Consider the following 12,101-nt stretch of genomic DNA (forward strand, 5'->3'; position numbering starts at 1 on the left):
GCTAATTGTTCAGGCCATCATCTCAGGACAGGTAAGCTCTGAAAAACTTCTGTCACCAGTGGTCCTGTAGGAGAGCCCACCATTAAGGTGCAAATGTCTACCAGCACCCAGAGCAGCCTCATGCCCATCCTGCAGCAAACCACCTCCACTCACCTGCCTGCTGAAAGAAGAGGCCAATACCAGACTTACCCTGACTACACTGCTGCGGTGGGCAGTGCAGGCGAAGACTCAGATTGTGCTTTGCTGTGCCCATCCCTGAGAAACCAGCAGGAACTGTGTGGTTTCCCTCCCATCCTGACATCCCCTCTTCCTGCTTTTTCAGCTCTGAGCTAGACTGTGGCACTAAACACTTCCAAAGTGGCCGAGCACCCAAGCTGCAGGGCAAGGAAGCGCTTGGGATCAGGGGCTGGACTTCAGGGGAGCAGCGGTGGCCAGTGGGGTGGCCATGAGAAATGTGAGTGTCACAGGCTTTGGGCAAGGCTGAGTCCTCAGGCAGGAGAGAGGGGTCGGGTTCCAGGGGACATTTCCTTTTCCTTCTGTGGTGACGACTCTGTAAGGTGTGTCTCTGCAGCAGCAGGACAGGGGACGTGCCTGCTGCTCCTGATTGTCTGGTGGCATCTAGACTGAAGTCCAACCTGTTTAGAGAAGCAGAGGGGACATGTGGGGGCTCCCGGCCTTGCTGGGAACAGGCTGTCTGTCCTGCTGGAGGTGCCTCCTGTAACACCGTGCTGCCTTCCACAGGCTGCTGACAATGATGGCTCTTCTCAGCTCTCTTTTGCATCCGAGCACCGTGGAAGCCAACCTTGGTCCCAGAGTACCGGGACTTGCGCTGCCCAGGCCCTTGGCCGGCCCGCCCAGGAGGGCACTCTGCGTCCCGTCTGTAGTGGTGGTGCTGGTGGTGGTGGTAGTGGACATGGCTGAGCACCTGGGCCTTGGATGGAGCAGCACCCCCAGGCACCACCAGGTCCAAGGACCTGGGCCGCGTCTCCCTTGGTGGCCGCTGCCGCTCCTGCCCGTTGTCTGTGGCGGGCCCCTCTGAGCTGCAGTACACAAACGGGTCATAGTCACTGCTGAGGGAGCTGCGGAACGTGGAGCAGCTGCCATGGATGCCCTGCAGACTGACGTCTGTGCAGTTCAACATGGAGTCGCTGGAGGAACCGTGGCAGGGCCCCGAGCTGGAGTCACTGCCCGGCCCATCTGCCAGGTACCCACTGTGCTCCGTGAGATAGCTCTCCCCGGAGCCGCTGCTGTTGTGCTGGTGTCCATGGCCAGCCCCTCGGCGCAGGGCAGGTGCCCGGTGCTGCCGCTGTGCCAGGGCTGCCTTGAGTCCCAGGCAGGGGGGCTGGGGCTGCAGGGGGCACATCCTATGGGGTGTCGGAGGCTGCCCACATGCTGTGGGGCTCGGATGCTGCTGGCCCTGCAAGCCAGGGACCAGGGGGGATGGGTGGCTGCAGGCAGGCAGAGAGGTGGCTGGCCTGTAGGGCATGTAGTGGATGGTGCTGAAATCCAGCTGGGAGAGCTCCGGAGAGTGGAAGAAAGGGTTGCCATGGGCTGGCTCTGGGGGGAAGCTCCTGAGGTTTCTCTGAGGGTAGGCATGTGGGAGGTGGTAAAGGGCATGTCCTGGGTGCTGGCGGAAAAGGTGCAGTCGCCGTCCAGGCTCCATGTCCCGAGGGGCCAACCTGGAGCCTGCCACTGGGGCCTGGTCAACCGAGTCTCGGGCTGAGAAGAGAGAAGGTAGTATTCAGCGTATGTCCTGTGGCCCAGATACAGTTGGCCTGGCACGTATGAGTCTCTACTACATACCCACGTCCTGTCTGTGTCCTCATGGCTGCCAGCAAATTGTCCTGCACCCTCTTTGGTGCCCCAGTCCCCAGCCCTCACCTCCCTTCCCCATAGGTCTTGAGACTGGCTCTGATCCTGCCCCAGCCCAGCACCTCACTGTGCACCACTGGGATGGGGGCTTTTACACACAGAGATCCCCCACACCTCCATGCACTCACCACCCCATATACCCATATGCACAGAGACACGTTCCCATGATGCACCCACTGCATCACCCAAGGGTATGTAGTCCCCCTGAACCAGAAAATGCTGTGTCTGAGCCCTACCAAGAATATTGAACATGCAAAGTGGACACGTGTGGTGTTGCTGCAGCCAGGGGTCAACACACTCCCGGTGAAACTCATGGGAGCACGAGATGATCCGCAGTTCCTAAAGAGAAACAGGGAGAGAAGGCTGAATGAGAACCATGTCCCAGGAGCTGAGCATAGGGAGGGGGGCTCTTGATGCTCCAGAAAGTGAGACTTGAAGGATGGAGACATCTAACAGTGAGCCACCTGCTGCCCAGCTTTGCACAGAGGAGGCTGCATGCAGCTTTGGGGGGTGATGCCTGGGATTGGTGCTAGTCCTCAGGGTAAAGGGGTATTATGGGCTGACTGTTTTGGAGAAGCAAACCCCACTTTTGCCCCATTGTTTCAACATGGACACATCAGGGGCATTTTATCCTTCAGTGACAGCTGGAGACCCGTCTGTAGGGAACTGGAATCTGCAAGCAGGGCCACTGCTTTTTGGCCAAGGGGCAGGCAGATATCCATCAGTGATGGCCCCTTCCCAACTTTCAGGAGCTGCTGAAGGAAAACGCCCAAGGTCCCCCAACCTCTGCCAAGCTGCTCAGCTCCTTCTGCAGTTCTGCCTGCCCACAGCCAAGCAGCTCAGAGCTGATGCTCACTAGCAGCCACGCCTGCAGCCTACCTGGCCCTCGCTGAACTCCTCCAGGCAAATAGCACAGACTGGGGCTGAGCTGCAGCTGCTGGCGGAGTCCCACCGTGACGCCTGCCGGCACCTGGCCTGGTAGTTGCGTGTGGCCAGCTGCCCGATGGCCTGCATGGTCTGCTGCTGCAAGGAGTCCTGACAGAAAGAAAGGAGGCTTTCATGAGAGGGTCAACCTTGTGTTGTCATGTTCCTTGAGGCTCTTCCACTTTTCAAAATGGGATTATTGGGGATTTGAGAACAATACTCATTTCCAGAGGCGACTCTTTGCCTAACCTGGCATAGCCAGAGGGGGCTTTGACACCAGCAAGAAACGTCTGGCACTGGCCATTCAAAACCACTCAGCAGTTCCGGATTTTATGTCTTTCTATTGGAAAAAACAGGGTATTTTCAAATCTGGAGATACATATAGCTCTGTAAAGACTTTTATTTAATTAGTTTCTATTAAAATACTAAATCTTCTACAGGTAACACTGTTAAAATCAAGAGCTTGCAGGCCAACTTCGCAGCTTTAGGTGCTGAGACAAGCTCTGAAAGGTGTAGGGAGTGTGGCAGGCTGCTATGCTCATGGGGTGGTGGGAGGAGAGCGAGGCCACTGCACAAGGGATGCTCCACATACCCTTGGCATGCACCTGCCTTGTCTCCAGGTCACAGAGGCACTTTTCTTCCCCCAAACTGGGTTTGTGGCTACCATTGTTGTGTTTCTGCTTCCTCAGACACATCTGATCCATGGTATGCTTACCTGAGTCCTGTTCAGCTGGCACTTTGTGCGGACAACAAAAATCAAAATGATGACAACAACAGTGCTGACCACCGTGAGAAGAATCCATACATCGTAGTCTGGCTGATGGATAAAACAGAAAATAGATTACTCTTGTGTGGCAGAGGTGGGAATTAGAGGATAAGCAGGGGAATTCAGATCTCTTCCTGACCATCGGCCTTTGAATGCATCAACTCTGATTCCTTGCTCTTTACAGCTGAAAGAAAAAGGGTTCAGACTTTTCTGCACACTTTGGCAGGAACGGATTTTTTGTTTTGCAGCACCTCAGCTCACTATAGGCTGCGGTCTAAGGTAGCACAAGATAAGAAAATCAAGGCTCAGTCTCATATAAAATGATAGGAAATCCTCTCACCTCACTCATGATCTTTAAGCAAAAGGAACTAAATAAGCTGAAAGAGCTTCTGAGCATTTATTTGCAGCAAAGCATCTGAATGATGCAGATAAGCAGAATGGCTCTGCAGAGCTCCTGCAAAGGGCTGTGATCTCTGTCCATCGGGAGGAAAACCCAGCAGCTTTAGAAAAGTCCTTGGGAGAGAGGATACAGAAGACAGTGGAATGGTGTGTGTCTCACCCAAGCTGGTGGCTCCTTGACCTCTATCTTCACATGGGCCTCTCTGTTCTTGTTCACGACACCCATGAGCAGCTCAGCATCATGGCCCCTGATCAGAACCACAGGCTGACTCAGCCCTCTGGGCTTTCTCAGCTGTAAAGAAACAAACATTGTGAGAGATGGTCCAGAACAGCCTGAAACAAGGACTATCCCAGCTCCCCGGGCACATCTGGTTCCTCCCAATACGTCTTGTAAACACTTCAGAGAGTAAGACTGCTCCCCCAGATTGCACTATCCCTCTGTGAGGGAATCAGATGGAATCTTTCACCAACTCTTCAGAACAGCTTTCGTTATTTCCTTCAATAGTGTCTCCTCCTCATGCACAACTGGACACTTTGTTCAGTGTTGTTCATGCTCCTCTTTGAAGCCCCACTGCAAAAGTCCTTGGTCTCTCCTCTCCCATGTGGCAGCTGCCAACAGCACCACTGAGTGCTGCCTTTGTTGCAGAAATACTTCACCTCCTTTTCCTGTGAGATACATCAGAGTCTCCCCTCTCCTCCCTCTGTGATCTACAGGACATTGTTTGTTTCTGACCATACCTTTTTCCACCATAGACATATAGTCTAGGCAGCCTCGCACAAGCAGGCTCAGCAAGTCCATGTGTTCTCTCTTCCACATTGACCTGAACTGGGGTGGCCACCCGACCCAATATGCATACTTCCCATATGCATACTGAGCAACCTCAGCATTGCCTCATGAGCCTTCACCTGCTTCCACATTTCTCTGGCATTAGAAATTAAGTGCATGAAAAAAACACAAGGGATGGATCCAGTGACCAGGAATCAAACCAGAGTTTTGCTGATCTCAGGAACCAGCTCTCCTATCTGTCCTCTTATCTAGGGCTGGATGTTTTTCATTATACCTTGATTATTCCAACGAGGAACCTAGTCCCCTCCAGAGATTAGCAATGGTGGTGGAAGGTATCTCTGGAAGTCTATAGGCCAATGCCTAACTTGTAGCAGGATTATCACAAACAGCATACCAGGGTGGCCAGGACTTTTGCTTGAAAACTTGAGAAATCACCTTTCCTCTAGATAACAACAGGGCTGTCCCTACCAGATGGGCCCTGTTAATCTGTGACTTCCCACAAGGAAGCATCCAGCTCCTGGAAGAAACATTCAATTGACCAGACGATGTTCTTTAAGAGCAGCAAGGTGCTGTTCACAAGCTGCTGCCTTGCTTGTTCTGCCTGCTGATCCGGAGGCTCACCAAGGGACGAGCAAAAGAGAAAAGTACTGTCCATGAGCATGGACAAGCTGTGTAAGAGTTAACACTCAAATCCAACTTGCATTATCTTCCTGGGACATCCCACTGGATGTTGGTGGCTGGTAGGTCCTGACCTGTGCACATTTAGGGATGTGACAGGGGCACTGCAATTTGTTTGGTAATATCAGTGAGGTCTGTACCTGATCAGCAGCGCTTTCATCATCGGTAATGTCAAAAAGGATAGCACGGGCTCCACGTTCCCCTGCCAGCTTTGCCTGTCCAAAAGAACAGAAGCTTGAGTAGACATTTTATATTTTACATCTATATTAACATCTACCATTTGGATATGCATTTGCCTCCCTGGCTCTTCACAGGAGAAAGAAACACCTGCTGCTTAGACTGACAAAATAGCTTACACCCTCATTTCTGATTTGTGTTGAGCTGCAGTGAAACCAGTGTCTGCTCTTGCTACAGCTCTAGCACTCATGGAAGGTTTCCCCACACAGTTTCAGACACAAATTTGTTGGTGTGCTTGCAGTCACAGAAACCCATAAACCTAGACACCAAATCCCCTGCATGTCTGTGCCATGGGCCCCTTTGCTTCAGAGCTGGGTTGTTGGGAAGATCTGCAGCTCCATTAGCACTGCTCACTGCTAGACAAGCCTCCTGTCCCAGGAGAGCAGGGACTGCCACAGGTCCCCAGCTCCCACTGCAGCTGCACCAGCTGGGGGCTGTCTATAGGACCAACTCTCATATACATTGCTCTCTCTGATCCCTGGTCCCCACATTCATCAGGGAGACGTGATCCCTGGGATGCAGGTCTAGGATTAGGAGTAGGATCAACCCTGCTGTGCTCCTCACAGCCCACCTCATCGTTGCAGCAGTCTGATGAGGACAGCTTTGAGGCCCACCCAAGTGAGTGTAAATACCATCCTGGTGAGGTCAAAGCACACCAAAGAACCTCATGTGGTCACCCACATTCTCCCACTGAGCCCTTCGAGCCCTTAAGGTAAGCAGAGGCAGCCTCTTGTGAAAGGGAGACAGGAACGTGAACAAAGTGCAGGGCTGGGCTGCTGTTACTCATGCGGAGTGCTTTGATTTGTGCGTCCCGAGCGCCTGTGCAAACAGGGATCTGCTGTAGCTGCTGCAGCAGTTTGCCCACTGCATTGCCAAACTCCAGCTCTGGGGGCAGAGGTCAGTGCTGCAGCTTCCCAGCTGCAATATCAAAAGCGGTGCGCTGGGAAGGACAGGGTGAGCAGCAGCCTCCGTGCTCATCAGGGAGGAGCTGGGGGCCAGGGTCAGGTGCTGTTTTGGGGGACAGGGACAGGGACAGTGATGGGAATGGAGGTGCAGATGGTGGGGAAGACTGGGGAGCTCCAGGAGGTAGGGCTGAGGGCTCTGAGTCATTGATGGGATTGGACACTCCTGGGTTTGGTAGAACAGATAGGAAAGATGGAAAAGTGGGATTAGAGGCTCAGGGCAGGGATCAGAGACTGGGGTCCTGCCTGGGATGAAAGAAACCTCAGCGTTTGCCAGCACCAAGGAACAAACAGGACTTTCAAGTAGTAACTTCCACCCATGGGAGCCAGTCAAGCTTTGATCAACAATGAAGAGCTCTACAAAGATTTTATCCTGCCAAAGACACTGATGATGGGAAAACAAACAACTGAGACTGGACAAGCGATTCTTCACAACATCTTACAGACTCCTGTTGCAAAGAACACAACCTGGTATTCACAACCTGCTTGCTGCAAGCATTTTCTGAGTGCTTGCTGTCTCTGTGACAGATCTCTTCAGCCACATGGCATAGCTACCCTTGCTCTTTGAGGACTGAAACACTTTCAGTGCAGATCTGCATTTGCACAGTGATTTAGGAGATTCCAGCAGTCTGTCAACCAGACTAGCAATCAATGTTTCACTTGGGAAAAAATATACCAAAGAATTGCAAATGATGCAGCAGCAGAAGGATAAATGAATCACTTTGATTTGACTCCAGAGGCATCCTCCATGGCCACCTCTCCCCAAGCAGACCAGACACATTCCCTAACAATTTTAGCTTTGGGTGCTGAACTAGCACTAGAATCTCAGAGAAGAGAAGCAGAAAGTGCATCAGGCGGCTGCTGGAGTCATTCTTATGCTGGGCTTGAAAGTGCTGTCTGTGCACTGCTTGGCTGGGTGACAGCTGCAGGAGAGTTTATGATAACACTTTGCACACGGCTATTTTTATCACCATTGATATAGCACTGCAATTCAACATGCAGAGTTTGGCCACAGGAAACATATGCCAAGGAAGCAAGGCTTCTGCCCCAGCATGCACCAGCCACATCCTACAGCTGCCCACCTGCTGTCAAGGAGAAGAATTGTCCAAAGCCTTTAGGACAGAGATCTGTCTGATGCTGGAGGGAAGGAGTTTGGCAGAAGCTTCAAGAGGATGGAGAAGCATCTGGACCCTGATGCAGAAGGACAGCAGTTGCAGCGGGTAGAGGAGCCAGGGTACAAGGCAAAAGGAGGGCCCAGGGATGTAGCTGTCTGAAGGAGCATTTGTCTGTATTTCATGGCTAAACTAGCCCTACGTGGGGGAGAGAGCTATAAGCATCTCCTGGTGAGATCTTGCAGCAGGAGTGCCTGCAGGCAGGATGATGACTGACATCATATTCAGCTGGATCTCAAAACCCAGGGGTGGATTCAGCTCTGGTAATAAAGCAAAGATGGCTAAAGGCCATCTATCAAGCCTCTATCAAAGTCACTCTATCAAGCCACATGCATGGCAATGAATTGAGGGTTTTATTTGCCTTGTGGGGTTAGAAGTGCTAGAGAAGGTCAGGGCTAGTGAGGATGCAGCAATGGAGCATCTCTTGTCCTCCCTGTGCTGATCTTCCTCAGCTGATCCCCAGGCTCAGTAATACACTGGTACTTGCAGTGCTGTGATCAGAGGCTGAGGCCAGAGAGGTTAAGGACAAAAGTAGCAAAACAGTTTTAAAAGTCTTCTGCTTTTATGTTCTTATATGGAATATGAATCTTTGAAGTTGCTCTTCCCTTCCTGTTCAATCTCATCCACGGTAGCTGCACTGGCCAAACCTGGCATTGCTGCCCACAGCAATGCCCACACGAGATGTGGTAGCACAACTGTTGTAACACAATGTTCACAGCTGGATGGGCACAGGACAGTTGTAGTACCCTGCTGTGCTCCCTAAAACACTTGCAGAGTCCTTGCTCTTACGTGTATCACAGGCTGCACTGGAAGCCCGTGGGTGTGCTCTTTCTCCTACCCTCCTCATGCATCATTAGCACCTTTAGGTGTGACCAGGCCATTTTGCAGGTGCAGGATAATTGACAGTAGGTCAATAACTCCTGCACACTAAGTGCTGGCTTGTGCTAACAGCTGGCATCAGCTCCAGAGCAGCAGCAAACCAAATTCAGGCTTCCATCCAGTCCAAAAAGGGGTGGGCACTGCTGTCTGACTGCCCATACGGCTGTGAGGAAGCAGCCCTGAGCTGGCAAATACGCACAGCAGTTGTCACAGCATCACATCTCCTTGCTTTTGTCACCACAGCCTCTGTTAAAAAATCTGCTGTGCAGGAAGGGCTGCTTAGTACTAATTTTACCTGCCCTCTTCAGCCGAGCTGCAGGGAGGACAGGAAAGGACCCTGTTCCCAGCACAATGTCACCACCAGCAGAAAGCAGACAACAGAGGCTACATCACCTGAATGCAATCCAGACAAAGTAGAGCTAAACAAGACTCTGTTTTTACAGTGCTTGTGGAAAATAATATAACATATTCTACAGAGATAATAAAAGGACATAGACTGAACCACTGAAGAAAAAAGCTAATGTTAGCTTTATCCACTCAACTTTATCAGAGACACAAAGATTTTAAGGTTTAAAATGACCCTCGTTCTCACCTGACTTCCTTATTACCAGAGAATTGTACCAGTGACCTCAACTTTTGACACAGTAACTGCCATTTCACTAAGGCACCTCTTTTGCAGAAGACCTGATCTGAAGACCTCTGGGATCTCCCATCCCTTTATAAGGTGGTGGTGGCCCTCACTGTTAAAGAGTCACTTTCTGTTTCTAGTTTGCCTGTTTTGCATTTTTCTGAATTGCTCAGTGTTGATCCTTCATGTGCCTCATCTATTGAAGTAATGCAATATAACTTTAAAAGACAGAAGACATTTTCTGTGTCCATGGTTCCCACAGCAGAGGACACCAGAAAACACAAATCCCTCCAACAGGCCAGCAAGCAATGGGAGGGTGCATAATGCGGGGCACAGGGCTGCCAGGCAGTAAAGTGTACGGGATGCTGAGGTAAGGTCTGAGCTGTCCCAGAGCAGTCAAGTTAGGGAAAACTCTATACCTTTTACAAAGCCAGGAAGTACAAAAAGTAAGGAGGAATGGGTATTAGGGAAGGTTGGCACAGCGTCTCTCCCAGAGGATACTTTCTGCCAAAGTCCATGCTCTATTCTTGTTCTTTTCTCTGCCCTCCAGCAGTTCTTTCCTGCCCTGCTGCTTCCTCCAGCTCTTACTCTGTTGTGCATCACAGGTTTCATCTCCCAGGTTGGTGCCATTCAGGACTTTTTTTGCACATACCTTGTTAGCCAGCGACAGGCATGGGTTGGGATCCCGATCTGGCTGCTCAAGCTTGACAATGGTGATGAATCCCGACTCCGTGTGCTCATCCTCACTGGTGTTGCACAGGGACAGCGGGTGGGACTGCAGGACAAAAGCAAAAGAAACTCAGATCCTGGGGCTCAGCACTGCAAAGGGTGGCTTGAGCTCACTGCAAACTCTGTGTCTCAAGGATCTGCCAAGAATGTGTAGGAGACACCGCTGGGATCCCTGCAGTGGGCATTACCCACTGCAACATCCTGTGTCTGAGCGTCAGAGAGGCTTTGAATGCCACAAGAAGCAAGCCACTGTTTGGTCCACCAGGGAAACATCCCAGAGAGAGGTGAAGTATCTACCATGGGCTGCACACAGGTCTGGCTTTGTCCCAGTGACATAGTCAAAGCCAGACCTGTGTGGATTCTGGGTTGGGGTGTGCAGACAGTGCTGGCTCAGCTGCTGTGGGGCTGCTGGGACCCCAAGGCACAGGACCCACTTCCCACAGCCAGCTTGCTTGCAAGCAGCAGCGACACAATGCACAGCTCCCCAGCTTACAAGAAAAGCAAACTCCTGGTGCCCTCAGAGAATCAGCAGTTCTTGTTCCTCTGCCACCAGACTCAACAACTTTATGATGAATTTGTAGAAGAGAAGCCAAAGGAACTGTTGAAAAACTCAGAACAGGTAGCAGCAAAGAAATACCACGAATGAGAGGGGAGAAGATAAGATCCCAGTAACCACATCCCTGTGAGTCCTGGAAAAGTATTCACCACATTGTGCCAAACTGATGGCAGTGGGGAGCAGAGCTCACAGCCACCATGGGACATCCGTATGGGATGGGGTTGGGGCACCATGCCTAGGTGCACACCTCTGTGGAGCATCCTGCAGCAGGGGCCATGGCCTGCCCCAGCCTATCACAGGGACATGAGGGCAAGGTGAAGTCCTGCCAGGGGCTGAGTGCCACACTGGTCCCTGCCTGTGAAGTGTGTGATTGCTTCTGATTTTTCAGTCCGGCGGTAGAGGGAAGACAGTCTTGTGCTAAATGACGGGAGGTCGAAGGAAACTGCAATTTGGTTCTTGGCTCCCTCTGGGAAGTCCTGTCATTTTGCATGAACCTTCCCAGCTTTTCCTAGAAAAGCTGGCTGGCATCCTCCTCTGTGACTAAATTATGCTGTATAAAGCACACAGCGGTTACATTACAGAAAAAGCTATAAATACTAAGGGTGTTGGGCAGCTTTTATTAATGCATCAGTGTGTGGAAATGCAGGAAACGAGCAAGAAAGCTCAGCATTATAAAACAGCAGGATTAGGGCAGGCATTGCACCTGAGTGTCCAGCAGCATGTCCTACTCTGCAAGTAACTCTGCAGCAACATTCCAGTGCTGTGCAGAAAGGCTGCTGACTTGACAGGCTTAAAACAGGGGCGGGAGGGAAGCCATTTCCTGCTCTCTGACAGTTGCAATTGCAGACCTGACTGCAGAGAGTGGGAGAACGGGGCTCATTTCACCTAGCTTCAGACACGCTGATGGTGCCATTTAGCAAACAAGCGGGTCTCCCAGACACCTCATCAGCAGGAACAGGTCCTTCAAGGCAGCGCGACTCGGGAGCTGTGCAGTGCCCATATCTTGCTGCTGACAATAAAGGTGCATAGACAATTAGCCCAGATGCAGCCACCTGCATGGGACACATCAAAAGCTGAAGGAGACCGGCGGCACCTCCGTTCACTTGGAAATGCAAAATGTGCTTGCTGAGCCTGCAGGGCGTGGGGAGACAGCGCTCTGAGCTAGAGGGCAGGGAACCTGCTGGGGTGGTGCGTGGCGCTGAGGCTGGTCTGGCGCACTGCGCTGTGCCCCGCATCCCCCGGCTCCAGCCAAAGCCCAGCTCGGAGCTGACCCTGCTGGGCCCCGGAGTGCCCCTTGGCACCTGTTGGCACCTGCCTGACTCCATCAGGGCTGTGGCTGGAGCTGCTGCCACTGGGTGCGGCCCTCGGCCGGATCCTGCCCCTCACGTCTAAGGGGAGCTTCCAGGGGGGACCCGTGGAGATCACCGCAGGGTTGTGTCCCTGAAGAAGAGGGCTTCATCACACAAACTACTACCCTGCTGAAAGCGCAGGTGCCCTGACACTCCAAAACCA

At 52.0% G+C, this 12,101-nt stretch overlaps 1 protein-coding gene across 1 annotated transcript in view; it reads right to left on the bottom strand.

Moving 5' to 3' along the window:
• RNF43 (ring finger protein 43) overlaps positions 1 to 12,101 on the bottom strand; it is a 66,221-nt gene that overhangs the window by 10,508 nt on the left and 43,612 nt on the right. The window contains exons 2-8 of the mRNA XM_082776032.1: positions 9,957 to 10,079; positions 5,567 to 5,641; positions 4,122 to 4,253; positions 3,512 to 3,613; positions 2,752 to 2,907; positions 2,109 to 2,211; positions 190 to 1,719 (exon numbers count right to left, since the gene is read on the bottom strand). Of these exons, the coding sequence (XP_082632158.1) occupies positions 190 to 1,719; positions 2,109 to 2,211; positions 2,752 to 2,907; positions 3,512 to 3,613; positions 4,122 to 4,253; positions 5,567 to 5,641; positions 9,957 to 10,079 (2,221 nt within the window). The remainder of the gene's footprint in view (positions 1 to 189; positions 1,720 to 2,108; positions 2,212 to 2,751; positions 2,908 to 3,511; positions 3,614 to 4,121; positions 4,254 to 5,566; positions 5,642 to 9,956; positions 10,080 to 12,101) is intronic.

This window comes from Aythya marila, assembly GCF_965140915.1.
Source record: "Aythya marila genome assembly, chromosome: 20".
Taxonomy (NCBI): Eukaryota; Metazoa; Chordata; class Aves; order Anseriformes; family Anatidae; genus Aythya; species Aythya marila.